Source organism: Paralichthys olivaceus, chromosome 8 (genome assembly GCF_024713975.1).
Source record: "Paralichthys olivaceus isolate ysfri-2021 chromosome 8, ASM2471397v2, whole genome shotgun sequence".
NCBI lineage: Eukaryota > Metazoa > Chordata > Actinopteri > Pleuronectiformes > Paralichthyidae > Paralichthys > Paralichthys olivaceus.
The window spans coordinates 13,584,163-13,602,109 of NC_091100.1; the positions used below are offsets into that span (position 1 = coordinate 13,584,163).

Genomic DNA, 17,947 nt, shown 5'->3' on the forward strand with positions numbered 1-17,947 from the left:
AAGCAATTTACTCACACAAATGTGCACATTTATCATTTGAAGAAACGAGAAACATCAAGTATGAAATATCAAGATTATTAAAATAATCACCTTTAAAGGTCTTTTTAAAGGTTTGAAATTAGATGATTGATGCATCTACAACATTGAAGAAAAAAACAACCATTTAAGAAAACCACTTCACAATAACACACTGCATAAAATGAAAAGTAATATAAAATATCCACATCATTTGAATTTATCAAAATTATATACTTCAAAAAATCCAAGATTTTTTAAGTGGTATGTTTGGGACTTTAAATCAGCTGTAGATGTGAATGTGAGTGTGGATGGGTCTCAGCTCTGTCCAGCGTGGACCCCACCTCTCATCCAGTGTCAGTTCAGATTCACATCGTTTTGTCTGAAGTGTCCAACTGCTGATGGTTTAGGATTAATATGATGTAGGTGAAAGTGATGGTGAAACTGTTTTCAGTTTGGATTTCATGGGTGGGTACCTTAGACTGAATACTGTCTGATGGGGAAGCCCTCGGCCTTGATGACAGCGTTTAATCCTTCACCTGCACAGGAGACAGAATCTGCATCAGCATTTAATACAGGGACCAAAACATGTGGCATGACACTGCAATTACAGGCTGTGATTATGTAATAAACAGGTGATTTGTGCACATCAGAAAATAAATGGAAATAACCACAGTGTGGAAAAGCTGATAATATCAGTTTTTTCATTTTTGTTTATTGAGTAATAATCAAGGTGGTCTGATAAAACCTGTGATTTGATGATAGTCGACCCGAGGTGAAAAATACTTCAGCACAGAAATAAAACAAAATGGCGACTGCTTATTTACAACAGCTACTGCAGATAAATATGTCACAAGCTACGGTTTGCATCAGTTGCATGTGTATTGTTGAAACTTGTCATGATTTAAATCAAATGTTTGTATTCTGAGCTTCATTCATTTAAAAACTATTATAATGAATGAAATTTTACATATAGAGAGGCGTGCATGATAACATCCACCCACATCTGCAATGTTTACAAATTATGCTAAATGCATGATCATAGTTCAAATTGAACTTTTTAATGTAAAATATGGCTCAGATCACATGGTAAAAATACCATCAATGTGTGCATGTTGTAATCCTAGCTGCTCCCATGAGGAACAGCTACAGTGGATCACCTCCTGCATTTGTTTACACACCAATGTGCTTTCTTGACTTGGGTGTCGGGGAATCAGGGACTTAACCACAAACCCACAGAAAATTGCTGCCCCTGCACCTGCACCACCACTTCCCTACAAGCCTCTGCCCCCTTAATACAACTGTGTACATGTGTGTACATGTGTTCCTGTAAGTAACAGTCATGGTAAACTCTAAAGAAAACATCTCTGACTTTTAAAACCCGTGTACGTCTGTAATGACACATATGGATAAATCCCAATCCTCTTAGAGCCTAAGATGGCAGCTTACCTCGCCTCAGACTGAGAGTCATGGCTTCATGTCAGAGCAAAAAACAAAGTGGAAAACAACATCCTCTGGTCCCAAGTATCACCTGAGATAATTTCACCTTCTGCACTGAGCTCTCTGAGAAATCTTTAAAATCTAATTTTATTTTGTTCAAGCTGCTGCTGGCATTTGGAAAAGAATCTATATCTATATGTAATGTTAGAACATTGATTTGTGTAAAGATATTTAGTCAAGCTGATGTCCAGAGACATATACACAAAGTTAGAAGGGTGCAGTCACGGACACATGGCCTTGTTGATCAAGTCTCTCCTTCTAGGAACTGTGTTTTTTTTTCCACATGCTATAATTTGTGGGTGATTCCTGGATGTCTGAGTTGTTATTGGGTAAGAGATTTTGGTATGCATCATTGTCAGCAACAACAAAACCTTATACGCTAGTGTACATGTATAAAAAAATATTTCTCATGGCTGTAGCTTTGCTCTTCATGCTCAAACTAAAATATGAATTAGAGCCATGGAAAGGGAAACAAATCTGAGATTACAAGAATAGGGCTGTAGTCTTCAAGTGGAGCTCTGGCAAATATTGGTTCTCCTTGCTGGTTATTTCCTAAATAACTTCTCATTAAATTATTACTTAATTTTTGTTCTATTAAGACTTTCTTCTCAATTTAAACTTTATTCTCTCAATATTAAATTATTCTCAAAATCTCAAAAAAGATTTCATCCATATGGCCCTAATACTTGCAAATTAAAGAAATAGCACAAAAATCTATTTTTAGTTGAACTTGTTGTAAGTGGTAGCTCTTTGCACCCAGTGATGAGGGGCTGAAGACTACTAGAAAAATGTATCTAAAAAGTTTGGGAACCACTGCTCTACACTGAGATGTTGTGTGGGCTTCATATGTTAAAGGCTCAGAGCTCACAGTAGAATGAGATATTGCCCCTGAGATTTCTACCTTAAAATCACTATACATACAGTCATTCATCCATCCATTCATTCATATTCACAGAAATGTTATAACTATTAACTAATATGATAATAATACAACACTTTGGTTATGTGAGGTTCATCAGTCTAAATGTCATTTTCCAGACCTTTGTTTCATCTCCTCTCACTCTTTCATTCTCTGTGTTCATCCACTTTTTCTGCTTCATGTCCCTGATGATAAAGTGGCCAAAGGATTCAACATTAGGTTTGTTATGTTTATGCCACGTTGCACAGAGCACTGTCCTCTCTGTCAGCTCCCCGTTTGAAGGCAGCTAATTGGTGCAGTGACACAGATGCACATTGATATCTGGAGGCCACCAGCAAACAACACAAACATAGATATAACCAGAGGAGCTGCTAAATATTTCATTTATATCTTAAAGAGTGCATGTCCTCAGTTTCTGAAGTAGCCTATATGATGTCAATGGTGGGTTAGGGTTCGTGTTAGTGTTAACTCTCTTTTCTTCTGGAGAAATAGAGTGGACCGTTTTTGTGAAGAAGAAGGTTTTGTTACCATGGAAACAACGGCTTGAAGTTTTCTTCCCTGTTTTCTATTTTCCACCAGCCTCTGTCCTTGAAGACAGATTTATTTTTACAGTTTGAGAGATGAATATAACAGTGCGGAAACTAAAACAACAATGGACTAAGAGCTTTATTTTGCTAAGTGTATGTGCATTGAGTGAGGCCAGTAAACAGTGAAAGTCACAAGAGGCGAAACAACATGTATGTATTTCTCTGTGTTGGTAAAAGAAAGAACACGATCACATATGTTCTATGGAAAATCCACATTTATTATTTTTATGGAGTTGTTCCTCTCTACTGACAGAACAGACAAAGCAGAGACTTTTTTCCCTGGAGAACAAAATGACCAAAATTTAATCTGATTTATCCGATTAACAATATATTACATTTGTCATTTTTCCTTTGTCTAGATTTGTCAATACAGAGAAAGAGAGAAAATAGGAAAAAAAGAGAGGTTTTGGATAAAAGAGAAGGCAGGGATGAAAAAAGTATGAGAGGATGATAGTGAATTGCAGGAAAGGCAGGGGCAATTAAAGTGCATTGGACAAGACAGAGTGCCAGAATATTATTTTTCCAGGTCAAACCTCTAAATCATGAAGGGCTGCCTCCTCTCTAAAGCACACAGGTAGTAGATCTTCAGCTGCTTAAACAACAGTAGGAATACATGAGCGACTATAGTGGCAAATAGGGGCAAAGGCAGAGGAGAGAGGTCTAAACAATTCCATATTTCGCCAGGTCGCTGAGCTCCATGTCGCCAAAGGCTTCCCATGGGCAAATCACGGTGATGTCTGTTCCCAGACCCTCCATGCCCGGGATGTCATCTCCGAATCTGGAGACAAAAAACATCTGATGTTTATAAAGTCAGGCTGGTGGTAAACTGACAACAGGGTAGTTGCACACTAAGAGAAAGTGTGATCGTAATGTGTCTTACCCTTTCTGGCCTGGTTTAGGTGCCTTACTCTTGAAGGTGCGCATGGCCCTCTGCTTGAATTTAGGAGGAGCCTTTTTGTCGGCAGGTGCTGCAACGGCGACGTCTGCCATTTCGTTTAGTTACTGACATAAAGAAAAAGGAGAGAAAAACATAGAATGTGAGTTTCTTGCAGATCTTTTAAACCTTGGATTAAAACTTTTCAATTTGCCACTTTGCTTGTATTCAATTTCATTTGGGCCTTCTCATTCATATCTTACACTGCGCTGTTTCCGTACACTTTTGTTAAATTAAAGTGTTTTCTATCCTCTTCAGCAAGCTGATCATCGACCAGGCCATTAACATAAGTATACACAAGTATCATTTTCAGCTCCATGTCTCTTGATAACAACTCTGAAGCCATTTGTCTGTCTGCATTGCTCTTCTCTAAGAAAACTGAAAATCTGAGGCAGCACATGTTGCCACATCAAGAAGAGCATTGAACCCCCTGAACACCAGCTGAGAGAACTGCAGTGTCATCTTACCTTGTGTTGAAGTCTATGAAGAACAGTTTTTCAAGATGCTGTCTGTTGATCTTGTCAGTTTGTCCTCTCACTGTCGAACTGTCCCCTTTTAAAGTCCTGCAGGCTGTTAATCCCCTCAGATGTTCAATCTGTCATTCTTCTATGTGCCAACTCCGCTCGCTCCTCTTCCATTCCAGATTAGCCACAAATAGACAAGATCAAGGATGAAAGATATAAATACAAGGTGTATCTTAAGTTGGCACCGTGTGCTGGCAGTGCACCGACAGCATGACTACCAATTTAAAGACAAAACAAATCTGAACATAATACATGTATTGTCTCTTCTCTGTCTGTCTGTCTGTCTGTCTGTGTCACAGGCCTCCACAGTCAATTTGTTACCCACACATACCCCTGCATCATGAAAGCTTTTGTAATGTGTTTATAACATAACTTAACATCTCTAACTACTATTTGAACCTGTGTATATTATTCAAAATCATTCTATCAACATTTGGTAACACTTTATATTAGGGAACACACAAAGTGAACATAAACAAGCACTTGATTGTAATTCATGTACATCGACTTCCTTACTTATCATCAATAAGCAGTAATTAGGAGGTTATTAAGGGAACACTGTTAATCAAGGTAGTAGTTGCAGAATAAGGTAATTAAGAATAAGGCTTTAATAAGTGCTTTATAATGACTAATAAAGAGCCAATATGCCTCTAATAGCCATGCTAATAAGCAACTAGTTAATGGTTGATATGTGTTCCCTAATATAAAGTGTTACCCAACATTTTATCATCTATACATTTTACACTTTTATAATTATAATAGTTATACTAAACATTACAGTTTATTATTTCATTTTATGTTAGATTTCTACATTTGTTAAACTGTATTATTATGATAAATAATTACTGACTACAACATAAATGAATTAAATCATTTTCCAACTTCCCAGGATTCAAGTCCCCTACATTCTTCTTTGATTTTACTGAAGCCTACTTCTCTACTACATTTAATTGTAATAAGTAGTTTTTAGTTTTATACATGCAGTATACAGTTTATTTAAGGTCATGAATAAGCTTGAACCATTACCTGACACCTTGACAACTGAGTTCTAGTCATCATGACACATCAGTTTTAAAAAAGCTGACTTGGCTTGGATGACCTGTGACCTCATACCTAGTTCAGACACGAGGGAGGGTTAAAGGAATGAGAGAAACTTAAAGAACAGATTAGAAACCTTTAAGATACCAAAGCCTGGGATGTACAGTGGCATGGTTTGAAAACAAACGTGCCCTGATGTCGCCTGCACACTGATCTGGAGCATGTGATGTAAAAGAGACGTCCTGAGGCTCCGTTTAGCTCACTGCTGACAAATAAATCACTTCATCGTTCAGCTTTTAATCCCTCGTCTCATGGCAGTGACTGAGGGTAGAGACAGAGACAATTTACCTCAACAATAATGTCACATGAAAATTGGAATCGAAGGGCAGAAATAAAAGAAAACATTAATTTAGAAAAGTCAGCAGTTATAATCCATGATCTTTATATTCTGTGACTGAAAAGTTTGACATTCAAACTCCACTTTCTATGACTTTTTCCACAGCTTTCATTTTCTCAATCAGATGATGAAGACATTGAGATGTGGATGAAAGCTCTGCAAAAGTGAATGTTAAAACTTTCACTCATATCAGCACATTCAAGATCAGTGTTTTAAAACTGTGAAATGCATTCATTGTCATTGCAGAATAATATATCATCCTACAGTTATAATACATGAATGTATATATTATTACTGTACAATAACATTATTCTATAAGAACATATTCAGAAAACAATCAGGCTCTACTTTGTTTTTCTCAGAGTGGCATCATTATGTAAGGTAAACATCGTCACACGTCTTGACGGATAATGGTGGAATCCTGAGCCCCCTCCCTAATCTCATAGAGCAGAAAGGCCAATTAGAGGATGGGGAGTTAGGAAAAAAAAAGGAGAAGTTTATGGATGAGCATGTTTGGGGGATTAGCAGGGGGTGTATATAAGAAGAAGCAGTACAGACGCCAGAAAGACTCACACTGAGAAGAGGAACTTTGGACAGAACCCATTTGTTTGACTGCGACAACAGGTAGGATCACACTCTGAACTTCACTGTAGGACTTCAGAAAGATACAGTGAGAATCATGGAAGAGCTCTCACTGTGTATAGATCTTTAAAATATTTTAAAATATTTGAGGAGGCATGCATGTGTACTGGGATGCACTGCTTAGCCTTATCTCTAGCTTCTTCTAAATGTATACCTTTATTAGTTTTACACATTGCATCTTTGTTTTGTATATATTGTCCTGTTTACCTTTGCTAGAACTTTGTCAATATTGTTTTTAAAAGTGTTATATAGGCAACATTTACCTAATTCATAACTTACTTTTACTTTGAAGAGACACTGAGGTCCATGGAGGTCACTTCCTTTATTCTCTGCATTGACATAATGCCATTTAGAAATTCTGACAATGCAGAGAATTTGTAGAACCTTACCCTTTAATTATTACTATTACATCTAGTTTGCATTTTCAGTTCAATATGTGAATAAGATCAAACAATTACCTGTTCTTTCATCAAATTTGTATTTCTTTGTGTTCGGGGAGGGGGGAGGGGGTTCAGAAATCTGTTGAATTTTAGTCTTTTTCCCATGGGAAAAGACACAAATAGTATTGAATTGTAAATACAGGCAATGTCAGTGAAAGCATCTGTGATAGCAATAAATAAACTACTTATTACTAGAACTTGATCTCTGACATGTAAATTAGAAAAGATCTTATTACAATATCATTAAGTACAGATACAAAAAATGGATGTACAACTAATTGATTAATCAACACTGATTACACGTGCTACAGTAATTTTAGTATCATCACAGAAGATTCCTGCTGATCTTTTCTGTGAGACACCACAGAGGTCAGAAATAGTTGGGATTAAAGCAGGTTGAAAATTAGTTGACTCTCAGTTTATAATTTACAAGGTACAGCATGTGTGTTGACTAACTGTGGAATTAAGTGAATTAAATTATCCTGCAGGTCTCAAGATGTACAAGTCTGTAACTTAGCCAGGAGTAATCTTTAAAGCCAAGGAGTAAAAATAGACAAAGCTGTTTGTGTAACTGTGTCTTAAGGATCTGCACAGCTTTGGTCTAAAATTGGACCTCACCTGTGTGTGTTACATCAGCTAAGGTCTTACACATGAAGATTAACAAGATTACCTGACTTTTGACTTTTTTTTTCTCTCAGACTATAAAAAAAATGGCAGACACAGCCGTTGCAGCACCCGCCGACAAGAAGGCCCCCCCCAAGTTCAAGCAGAGGGCCGCTCGCACCTTCAAGAGCAAGGCCCCTAAGCCAGGCCAGAAGGGGTAAGTACAGGATATGAAAATATTTCCTCAGACCAAAGGTCAAGTGAAACATAACCAGGAAATTAAAACATGTCTTTGTTTTTTGTTTTTTCAGATTCGGAGACGACATCCCCGGCATGGAGGGTCTCGGCACAGACATCACAGTGGTTTGCCCATGGGAAGCCTTTGGTGACATGGAGCTGAGCGACCTGGCGAAATATGGAATCGTCTAGAAAACCATCTACTTTACCTCCCTGCAACAATATTCCTTCGCCCAGTTTTCCTCCCCTTCACCCTCCTCTTCTCCCTCCCCTCCTAAAGTACCTGATCTGATGTTTGTCAATGCGTTAGGCCCACATGGGTTTTGGGAAACATTGCACAAAAAAGAAAACCCAAAGCTGATCCAAAAACATGTCAAAATGTAATTATAAGATTATTTATTATAATTATTTATATACACACCGAGCTGTCCATGCTTCGAGCAAAGACTGCAAACTTATTTACCTCCTCCTGATATTTTTGCACTTGGCTTGTGCACACCTGAGAGACAATGGACCAAGTCTGTTGTATGCAGGTGTAATTGCACGGTCACTCCTCTCTCCTGCCTTTTCCACTCCATGACCCTGCCCCCTCTTTGGAGTTCACCATTCTTAATGTACAGCTGTTTATAAAAGATATATTTTGATTTTTAAGAGCTATGAATGTAAATGTGTGCACACTGTCAATAGGAATTGTGAAGAACAGCTGAATAGAACTGTCAATAAATAGTTTCCCCTAAGAAATGACTTCTCTGCTTGTTGCAGTATAAATGTGTGGGAGTGATGATTGAATGCATCACTATCTGCATTATTGAAGCTACTATCAATATTTATGCCACTTTGGTACAGACTGTATTAGTTCAACAATTATTTAATGTATTGCCACAATAATGGTTTTCTGACATTTCATCCTGACTCTGGTGATCTCTTGGGTTTTCCTCTAGTGCCACCATGAGGTTGAAAAGTGTGATTGAATCATCTAGACTTTTAACTTACGGGTGGAAATTTTGGCCATTATGACATTCTTAAAAATGAATTGTACTTACTGATCTCTTCATGAGGGAGTCAAGTGGGTCTGATTATTGGCTGAGTTTCTGGAGTTAGAGACGAAAACATTGTGAAAGGAGAATTAATACTGAACTTACATTAATCAGTTGACCTGAAACAGAGTTCTTTACACGGTCGATACTAAGTCAGTAATGTTTCCATTGCAAACTTATATTTTTCAGGGATGAAAATGAAATACTTAAAATTTAAAAGAACTATCGCAGGAACTGTCGCATGGGAACTGTATCTCAGGTCAAAATAAAAAACAGCTAACATGAAGACACCAAGGGTTACAGATGAAAATATATTGAAGATTCTCTTCCTGGTAATTTTCTTGATGACCGCTGATCTCATTTACACCAGAGATGACACACTGCTGAGGATTTAGTCACTTACATGAGAGATTATTGTCAAAAACAGGCAAACGACGACGGACAAGAGATTGCTTGCACCCTTTATAGTTCAAGATAAAGTCAGAGGTAGTTTTCAGCACTAACCTCTTGACATGTGAGAATCTGGAAAACAATGCTCTCTCATCATTTTAAATAAATACAACACCAAATAAGAGAACCCGGAAACTGGTTCACAACAAAACATTTTATATAAAACATTTTATATGGACATTCAATAACAAAAAAACATAATGGCAGTCAAGGTGGGGATATAGACATGACAGAGGAAGAGGACTGGTCATCGAAACCATAACAACTATGAAGAATGGCCACATCGTTTTACTATAATACAGTGGCAATGAAACCACAACAGGAAAATGATCTTTGTGCGGCAGCCATTTTGTTTGTCAGAAGGACTTCTTCACTGTACTGTTGTGTCGAACTAGCTTCAAACCGCTAGCTGCCTGTCACTCTCCACAGAGTTTATGGGTAAAGAACACAACTGGGCTCGGCTGCTCAGGAGTCAAATATGAAAGACAAGATTCATGCAAACTTCTTTTTGTTTTTTTTTTTAAACTTGACAAGACTCGCTCATGCTGGTTTGTCCATGCCTACAGGGGCTCCAGAAGTCCGACTCTGTGTGTAACACTTCTCAAGCTGGGAACCAGAACGTGCTAGGGACTGTTGGTTAGCATCTTTGGCTAGGTTCTTTACTTTTTTTCTTAGTCCAGAGCACATTCTATATCAATATGGAGATATTTTAACTGAAAAAAACAGCAGCACATTTGATAGAAAAGAAGCAACTTAATGACCTGCAGGTTTTTCCATAAATGTAAAAAAACCCATTTATTTTTCACCATTTTGGAATATTAAAGGACCAGTGTGTGTGATTTGGATGTATTGACATTTAAATATAACATAGTATTCATAATTATGTTTTCATTCGTGTATAATCACCTGAAACTTTAATTTGTTAGTTTAAAATGAGCCCTTCATATCTACACAGAGAGCATGTCCTCTTTCACTGAACCAACAACATTGCACCGACATGTTTTTACAGTCGCCCAGAGTGGACAAGCCAATCTCTGTCTCGAGAGAGGGCCTTTCACCTATATACTCTACCTGAAGGCCACCATAGGTTCTGCTGAATGATTTGACATACAGAGGTGATGGGAGGGGTTGCAATGAACAACCTCACCAGTAGATATCACTAAATCCTACACACTGGTCCTTTAACCTGCGTGTGGTCGAGGACAACACTTTCAAGCATTTTACTGGAAATCGGCCAAGCTGACGGATTTTACAACTGAAATGTAAGGAGTTTGCATTACAAAAATGTATATTTTAAAAAAAAAACGGAAAAAGACAAGAAAGCAGTTGGATTTTAACAAAGTGCTACAGGCCTATTTCTTCCAAATGTCTCAGTCACCTGCAAAATATGGACATGGAAAGAAAAAATAATCCAGCCTTTCCTGCATATTTTGAAATATAATAAATGTCATGCTAGCAAATCCTATAATCAACCAAAAAACCAAACAAATTCAAACACCAGCCTAGATTGACTGAATATTTAACTAAGAGGAGGAAATAAGGTATGGTAGTGTTACAAGCATACCCGTAGTCTGTCACTACTCAGGTACGCTCTCAGCTCAAGGCCTTGCACCTTACTGAAGAACAATTAAAGATATAAAAAATGAAAAGATGAAAGAAAGCAAATAAAGACAGCAATAGGATTATCAAGGATTATGATAACAATAATAAAGATTATATATTTATACATACGGCAGAAAAATGTGCTTCCTACAAATCTTTGGAACAAAAACAAAAGCCAAAAAACAGCCACATTTTGGAAATACAACGGTATAGAAATATGCACAATAGTAAGGTGTTTTGCATTTAAATATTTTCTATTCATTCGCCAGCAGAATCTCTCTCTTGCTCAGTACTTGCCGCTGGCAGCGTCGCGAACACAATTACCAACTAAAGTAGGTTTCAGGAAGACTCATTCAATGTTAGACTCTGCTCTATAAAAGATGGAGCGTGAAGGGAAATATCCAAATAATAAATCTCTACCTTTAAAAAGGATCAACAAATGCTCAAACTCCAGGATTTTGGATGGAGGATGATTTTAATCTTTTAAAAAAAACAACTAAATGAGCAAATGTTTTTTTTTTTTTAATTAGTGTAGTGTTACACTTCCTGTAGTGTTGAGTGGTGGCTGCAAACAGAGCGTAGTGAAATCCTGTGCATGAAAGGATGAAGTGAATCTATAGTTGTGTTATGTTGACTAAAGGTGGAATATTACTTTAATAGAGGCTATTTTTCTGATTTCACTCTAATCTACACGTCCCATAACAGCAGTGGCTGCTGTGTGGCTGAGTCAAACAAAAATAATGTTTTTTTAATAAGAATAATTACAATAATAATAATAATAATTTGGTAACTTTTTTTCTCTAAACTAATTGCATATCATAATTTTTTTTTTTAAAGTTTAAAGGTTCACCATTTCCACATACTAAGAAAACTCGAGGTAAGGAACAGCTTTGATAACCTTCCCTCCTTTAGCTTTCGGACATGATCTCTGTAGCGTTAAAAATCATCGCATCATCTCTGCACGCCGCCATCTTTCAATTCCCCCTCCTACCAGAACACAACGAGTAAGGAAATCCTCTCTCGTTACCATCTGCCCACGTTAAAGAGGACTTCCAAAACTCATTAGTGGGTGTTTTATTGTTATAGTGACTCATCATTCTGCTTAGAAATCTGTGTTTGGATGCTCGGTCGATGCTCCTCACTCCTTCCTACTGCTCCACATTTTGTGGACACCTCGCTCTCCTGCTTCCCTCTCCTTAAATGTCGAGCGTGTGCGGGCCACAGCTTTCGGCCTGTTCGCCTTACATGGTCGACAGCTGTTTAAATGTCAGTTATCCACATACAGCCTTTGGAAGAATGCCTGGGCTCCATCTCGAGTCTTGTGCTGCTGAGTGCGGAGGGAATAAGAAGGGGACTATAATACAGCCGTGCAATAGGGAAGGTGGCCATTTTAAGTCTCTTTTTTTTCCATCTTTTTTTTTTTTAATGTAAAGGCCATTCATCAGTCTTTAATACAGCATTCCTCTATTTCTGTAGTAGCATATATAAGAAAACGTGGGACCGCTCTGGGGTGGGATCTGAAATTTCTTTGCTGTGGTTGAATCCACGCTTTAAAACTGGGTGCAGTCCACCTCCACGACAACAGAGGGAGCTCTTTTAGAGTAATTCAATGGAAGAAAGGAGCTCCTGGGAAATGTAGTATCCTTAGTAAGGGGCAAATCTACTGTAGCCTCCCCTGTACAGCGTTGCCTGTAAAAGAAAAACAATTAGTGAATAAAATCAATGACTACATTTAATATGACACCATTAATTAAGCATCTTGGTCACATTAACCGGCTGACGGCCCGAGGAAATCACCCAAAGTTTATCATATTGTATTATATGTGCTAAGTGTACCATTTGTTGTACCAGTCATGTATTTAATATTCTGTTTTTATTGCACATATTTACCATTACATATCATTCAAGTCAAAAGAACAAATCTTCTCTAAGTTCTGTTAAGTGTTGTCCCAGAGCTGTTGCATGTTTTGCTTAGTTTACTATCCAGCCTGGATCCTAGTGGTATAAACACAAAAAGCATTTAATGCATAGTAATTTGTGGCTAAAATGTTTTCAACAAATGTACAATTTTGGAGCCTCTTTTTTAAGTTTGAATAAATTTAAATCTTCGCTTTGCATCTTGTGGCTTGGTGCTACAGACACGATAGGAACGTGCTGAGAGGCGGACGTGAGCAATGTCAGTTATAAAAAAATATAGAATAATTGGAGGCTTATCCTTTAAATAGTAGAATATAAATGGACTTACCATGGCTCCAACTCCATAGGCGGCTGGGGCGAGTGCAGCATGATAGGGGTCTGCCGTGTACACTCGTCCATAGCTGAGAGAAAACAGCAGATACATCAAGAATTATGCATTGTATAGAATCTAAAACCATAAAAATGAATCTGTGTTCCTCAAATTAGAATCAGGCATCATGGTATAAAAAAAATCAACATGTGACCGAGGTGAAAAAGTAGATTTTAATTGAAGGAGGTACATTTCTGTACAAAGCCCAAAATCATCTTCTAGAATCTTAGGAAGGATGGAGGTCATGTTTAAAGCTCACTTCCTGGCCGGTGATTTGTTTAGGCACTACATCTGTCTCAAGACCTAGTTCTGCAGGTGTTGTCCTGTCAGATCAGGCTCTGAGATGTACTGAATATCCCACTTACCTGTCACTGTAAGCTGCTGCTGCGGCTGCCGCCGCCGCAGGTGTTGCTACCGCAGCTGGCTGGGCGTAACGATACGCTGCATAGCCACCCTGTGAGGAGGCGATGAGGAGGAGGACAGACGGGGGAAGAGGGCATTGTGTACAGTAGCAGAGAGAGAGAGAGAGACACAAATGAAAAGAGAGAGGTGGGACGGGACAGAAAAAGAGAGTAAATGCTTGTTAACAGATTCCTGTTTTTCCTCTGCAGACTAACAGACTAGTAGTGAATCTAAAGGGTTACGTTGTGAGAAAAAATGCTGAGAAGAGAGCGGAAGATTAACAAGCAGTCAGCAAAACTGGCTAATCTGGTGCAGTACAGCATTCACAAGGACGTAGCTCAGGCTCTGTGTGTGTCTCTCCCTCCATGACAAACCCGGGGAAGGATTTTGTTGAGGATTTTACTGTTTGAAATCATTTTCTAAGTTAATATTTTTCCCACTGAGCGTTGGACAGGGAGGGAGAGAGATTTCATACCCATAACTGTGCCCCTCCCAACTTCCCCTACCAAAAACCCACAGTTAAAGAAAGGGGAGGGGGCGGCAGGATGATCGTGTCATTATTTATGTTTGGATGAACAGCTGATGAACAGACACAACAAAATAACTACAGGTGTAAGAAGACAGGTCAGCCAGTCAGATTAAAAAAACGGAAACACATACACACACACACACACACACACAAATACGCTCACGTGGCCAGTGATCAATCACTGATAGACACAGCATGCTATCCCAACTCAGAACGTACAGTGTATTAGGGCAAAACATGTAACCTATTCATTAAAAAATAAATAAAATGCAAAAAAAAACACACACCGCCACATTCTACCCTAAAGAATCAGTCGCGACCATGTCCCCACATTCAGGACCACACAGTTGCTGCTATGGGAAGAAGGCTGGACTGGGGGGTGGGGAAGTGGAGGGAGAGGAGGAAGGTAACATGATGATAAAGGAGGTGATATCACAGTATGTGATAAAGATTATAGGACAAAAGGAGGAGAAATTGCAGAAGAAAGTGAGAGCAGGTAAAGAAAAATGTATAGGACAGAAGATGGAATGAACAGAGGCCCTATTCACACCTGGCTTTAAAATACGTCCTGTGATCAGATCTCGCACCGTTCTATATGCAAATAATTATATACATGTTTGTTTTCTGTTCACTAGGACCAAATTATGTCATTTTGACCCAGTCAGAGTTTACAGATGTGCCTGATGTCCCTGTGTTGGTGTGTGTCGGCACAAGTGAGTGAGCAAGAGAGAGAGTGTCAGTGAGAGAGGAGTCAGGAGGAGCTGAATGGATCTCGTGCCACTGTGCTGTTAAGAAAGATTTTACCAGCTTACAAAAATTATCAGTCATTATGTGGTGATCAGCGTTGATATCATGGATACAAACAAATTACCGTATGGGCATTGAGTGTACTTTAGATTCACTCTGAAACTGTAGTGGTTCAAATCTGGTCCCAGGACGCATTGAGGACGCATTTAGTTGCATTCAGACCCGTGCACAGCGCTGGCCACTTGTGATCGGATCACTCAGGGCAGATGCAAATACCAGGTCTGAACGGGGTCAGAGTGAGAAAAAGTGAAAGAAAGAGTGACAGAAAGATGGGGGGGTCTATAGAAAGAAAAGAAAAGAATGGGAGGAAATAGGGAGGACTTGGAGGGGTGGGGGGGGGTCAGCCTTGTAAGTATGTCTGCATGCTGACACTGATTCAGTTAGCATGCCACAGGTGAAACAGATAGGGAGATTCCTGGAAGGGGTCTGAATAAACTGCTGATGGAATAAATAATTTTTCTCTTGCATCCCTCTGTCAACTGCATATTCTCAGCTTTTAGTGTCTTTATTCATGTCATATTATTATTTCATAGTCTTTGCGAAGTTGCAATTACGTTATAATAATTGTTTTAGTCTTAAAGGGTATTGATGAAGATGTAGTGTAACAAAATCCTGCTTTTTAACCTAAATTACCCATTTTTTAAATATTTGGAAACAAATCCTAAAAAAAAGGGTGCGAATTTGTCAAATAATATGATATAATGTTCATTTGCCTCAAGAATTACATAAATTGCATCAAAATCCTGGATGAATTTTGATGAATGTTAGGTGATAACATCAGGGTAGATGCCAATATTTTAGTTTTCACACTTACGAGTAAGCTAGTGTGTTATATGTGCAAAATTATCTGCACCAGATAACCACCAGTGCAGCATCCTGTTAAAGAAAGTGACCCACTGTTCAAGTTCTGTCCTTCTCTGCATCCAATTTTCCTGGAACATATAGATTCACTTCTCCTGACAAGATATTTTTTGAGAGACAGTTTTATTTCGTATGCTCTTTAGGATTCAGATTGAAACTTAATTCTTTTCTCCCCCTTCCGCAACTCCACCCATGTCAGAATCCAGTGAGTTAGTAGAAGACAGAGAAGGCATTTCAATCTCAGATGGTCAATAATGTCTAGCAGCACGCAGTCATTGGAGACGAGGAGGATGCACACTGGCTCTCACACAGAGTGTGTCAACCCTACCTGGGGCAATCTGCCACTAATGTCCTGAAACACTAGTCTACAGAGAGAACAGAAACAGCTATTGTCAACCTGGTCACACACACACGCACATACAACACACCATTACACACTCAGACACATGCTCATAATCACATTGGTTCAAACTAATTCACAAATGCACAGAGACAAACCCTCGAGGAGTCTACTCATGAATGTGGTTAAGGTGTGTTTGTGTTGGATTGTTTGTGTTTCTATATGTATAGGATGGACGGTGCATGCTGATGAAAAGTGAACATAACTGGAGAAATTAACGATTGGGTATACAGTACATAGATTGTGTCTCTTGATGAATGTAAACACCCAAAAGTACACGTCTCTGGGTTTGGTCTGTGCCGTTTCACACTTGAAAACCCACAGGCAAGATGGGGGAAACATAGGTGAGGAGGTGAGGCAGTGGAGGAGAGAGAGCGGTATACTTACATAGAGATCAGCCGCACCGTAAAAACCATCCTGATAGGCCATCACACTGAGAGAGAGAGACGAGAAAGGAAAGAAGGAAAGGAGAGAATATAGAGGAGTGGTGGTGGAATGTCGAAACAAACAAAAAGAAATAATGGTGTGATGCGCCACCGTGTGGGCATTGCAGAAAATAACAAACGAGGGTGGCAATTGAGGGGGAGAGAGAGAAGTGAGAAAACGGTGCCAAACAGATTGTGAAAGAGAGAAGAGAAAGAGGGGTGAGATTATTACACACCGTGCAACATGCAAGACAAAAATACCACCTCTTTGTATACGAACACACCGACTACAGAGTGATACTACTGCTACTGCAGCCGGTGAGACTAACATCTAGTAAAAATACTGTTCCATTTGATTTGAATGCACTGAAGAGTCATATCATTGCTACTCCAGAGGTACAAGGAAATGGTATTTCAGCTCAGCAAGCGATCAACGTCATTATCTTAATAAAAATATATTCAAACACACAGCATGCACAATTATAAATGACTGTTTTAACTAAGTGAACTCATGCATTTAAGAAGGTACGTATGACATAACTTTTTATTATCAGTACTGCTACTGTAGTTTGGAATGCTGTTTATGTGTGCTTACCCAGGATATGTAGGGATGGCAGGTTGTGGCACAGCTGCCCTGACTGCACTGTAGACGGGCCGGGCACGACCCCGGAGATGAGCGCCTCGAAAGGTCGCCGCAGTGGAAGCAGCTGCTGCCGCTGCTGGGTATGGGAACCCTGGTACTGAATGAGCAGGAGAGAGAGAGAAATCATGAAGACAGAGAGAGAGCAGCTTCTATTATCATTTCTAATGTTTTATTTTACTTTTTTCATCACATCTCTGTTTATGTGCAGCGCCTGTTCTAATCCTGTCTGTTCGGAACGAGCTGTTTGTTTGGCCTGTGGTGATGCTGGTTGCAGATTACTTTCTGAAACTGTAAAAGTGACCTGCAGTAATCAAGCCGTGACAAGCAAAGACCAGCTGAGGGACTCGGTCCACAGAACCCTGAAGCTGCACCACCACTGCTGCACAAAGAGCTGTTCACCTGTTTGTTCAAAGTTCAGACTGAACTTATCACACTATAGTCGACATTGCACTTCCTTCTGCCTTTAACCAAACACATGCCAAGTGTTACGTCAATATGACGAACGGTTCTCAAGATATTAGAGCCACAATCAGACAGAGATTTCTAAAATTATTAAAAAAAGATGCAGATGACACGTGTCGTCTCACCTGTATAGAGCTCAGGACTGTACATCGCTCCAACCATGGGACTCAACTTCCATCCAGCTGTAGTCAACAGAAACATGCAAC

General features: G+C 39.0%; 3 protein-coding genes across 9 annotated transcripts in view; 1 reads left to right on the forward strand and 2 right to left on the reverse strand.

Moving 5' to 3' along the window:
• Positions 1 to 3,218: 3,218 nt before the first annotated feature.
• Positions 3,219 to 5,529, reverse strand: LOC109627457 (retinal cone rhodopsin-sensitive cGMP 3',5'-cyclic phosphodiesterase subunit gamma-like). Of its 2 annotated transcripts, XM_069530021.1 has the most exons (4): positions 5,506 to 5,529; positions 4,423 to 4,586; positions 3,902 to 4,023; positions 3,219 to 3,799 (listed from the first exon to the last, which is right to left on the reverse strand). In XM_069530021.1, the coding sequence occupies exons 3-4, from the start codon at positions 4,009 to 4,011 to the stop codon at positions 3,682 to 3,684; spliced, it is 228 nt and encodes a 75-aa protein (XP_069386122.1). In that variant the 5' UTR covers positions 4,012 to 4,023; positions 4,423 to 4,586; positions 5,506 to 5,529; the 3' UTR covers positions 3,219 to 3,681. The 2 variants fall into 2 exon arrangements, with proteins under 2 accessions (XP_069386122.1, XP_019939541.1); XM_020083982.2 differs by lacking the exon at positions 5,506 to 5,529 and having other exon boundaries at positions 4,423 to 4,763.
• An 851-nt stretch (positions 5,530 to 6,380) lies between these two features.
• On the forward strand, positions 6,381 to 8,580 carry LOC109627458 (retinal cone rhodopsin-sensitive cGMP 3',5'-cyclic phosphodiesterase subunit gamma-like). The gene is made up of 3 exons (XM_069530019.1): positions 6,381 to 6,538; positions 7,695 to 7,816; positions 7,911 to 8,580. Exons 2-3 carry the CDS (start codon positions 7,707 to 7,709, stop codon positions 8,026 to 8,028), a joined length of 228 nt encoding a protein of 75 aa, XP_069386120.1. The 5' UTR covers positions 6,381 to 6,538; positions 7,695 to 7,706; the 3' UTR covers positions 8,029 to 8,580.
• Positions 8,581 to 9,462: 882 nt separating this feature from the next.
• Positions 9,463 to 17,947, reverse strand: part of rbfox2 (RNA binding fox-1 homolog 2) — a 36,926-nt gene continuing 28,441 nt past the window's right edge. For 3 of the 6 annotated variants that reach the window (XM_020084227.2, XM_020084226.2, XM_020084230.2), the window contains 6 exons: positions 17,867 to 17,923; positions 17,232 to 17,376; positions 16,599 to 16,644; positions 13,578 to 13,666; positions 13,171 to 13,243; positions 9,463 to 12,614 (listed from right to left, as the gene is read on the reverse strand). In XM_020084227.2, the coding sequence (XP_019939786.2) occupies positions 12,570 to 12,614; positions 13,171 to 13,243; positions 13,578 to 13,666; positions 16,599 to 16,644; positions 17,232 to 17,376; positions 17,867 to 17,923 (455 nt within the window). In that variant the 3' untranslated portion in view covers positions 9,463 to 12,569. Of the gene's footprint in view, positions 12,615 to 13,170; positions 13,244 to 13,577; positions 13,667 to 16,139; positions 16,177 to 16,598; positions 16,645 to 17,231; positions 17,377 to 17,866; positions 17,924 to 17,947 lie in introns of those variants that run through there. The other 3 variants (XM_020084228.2, XR_011243787.1, XR_002202606.2) reach the window with 3 other exon arrangements.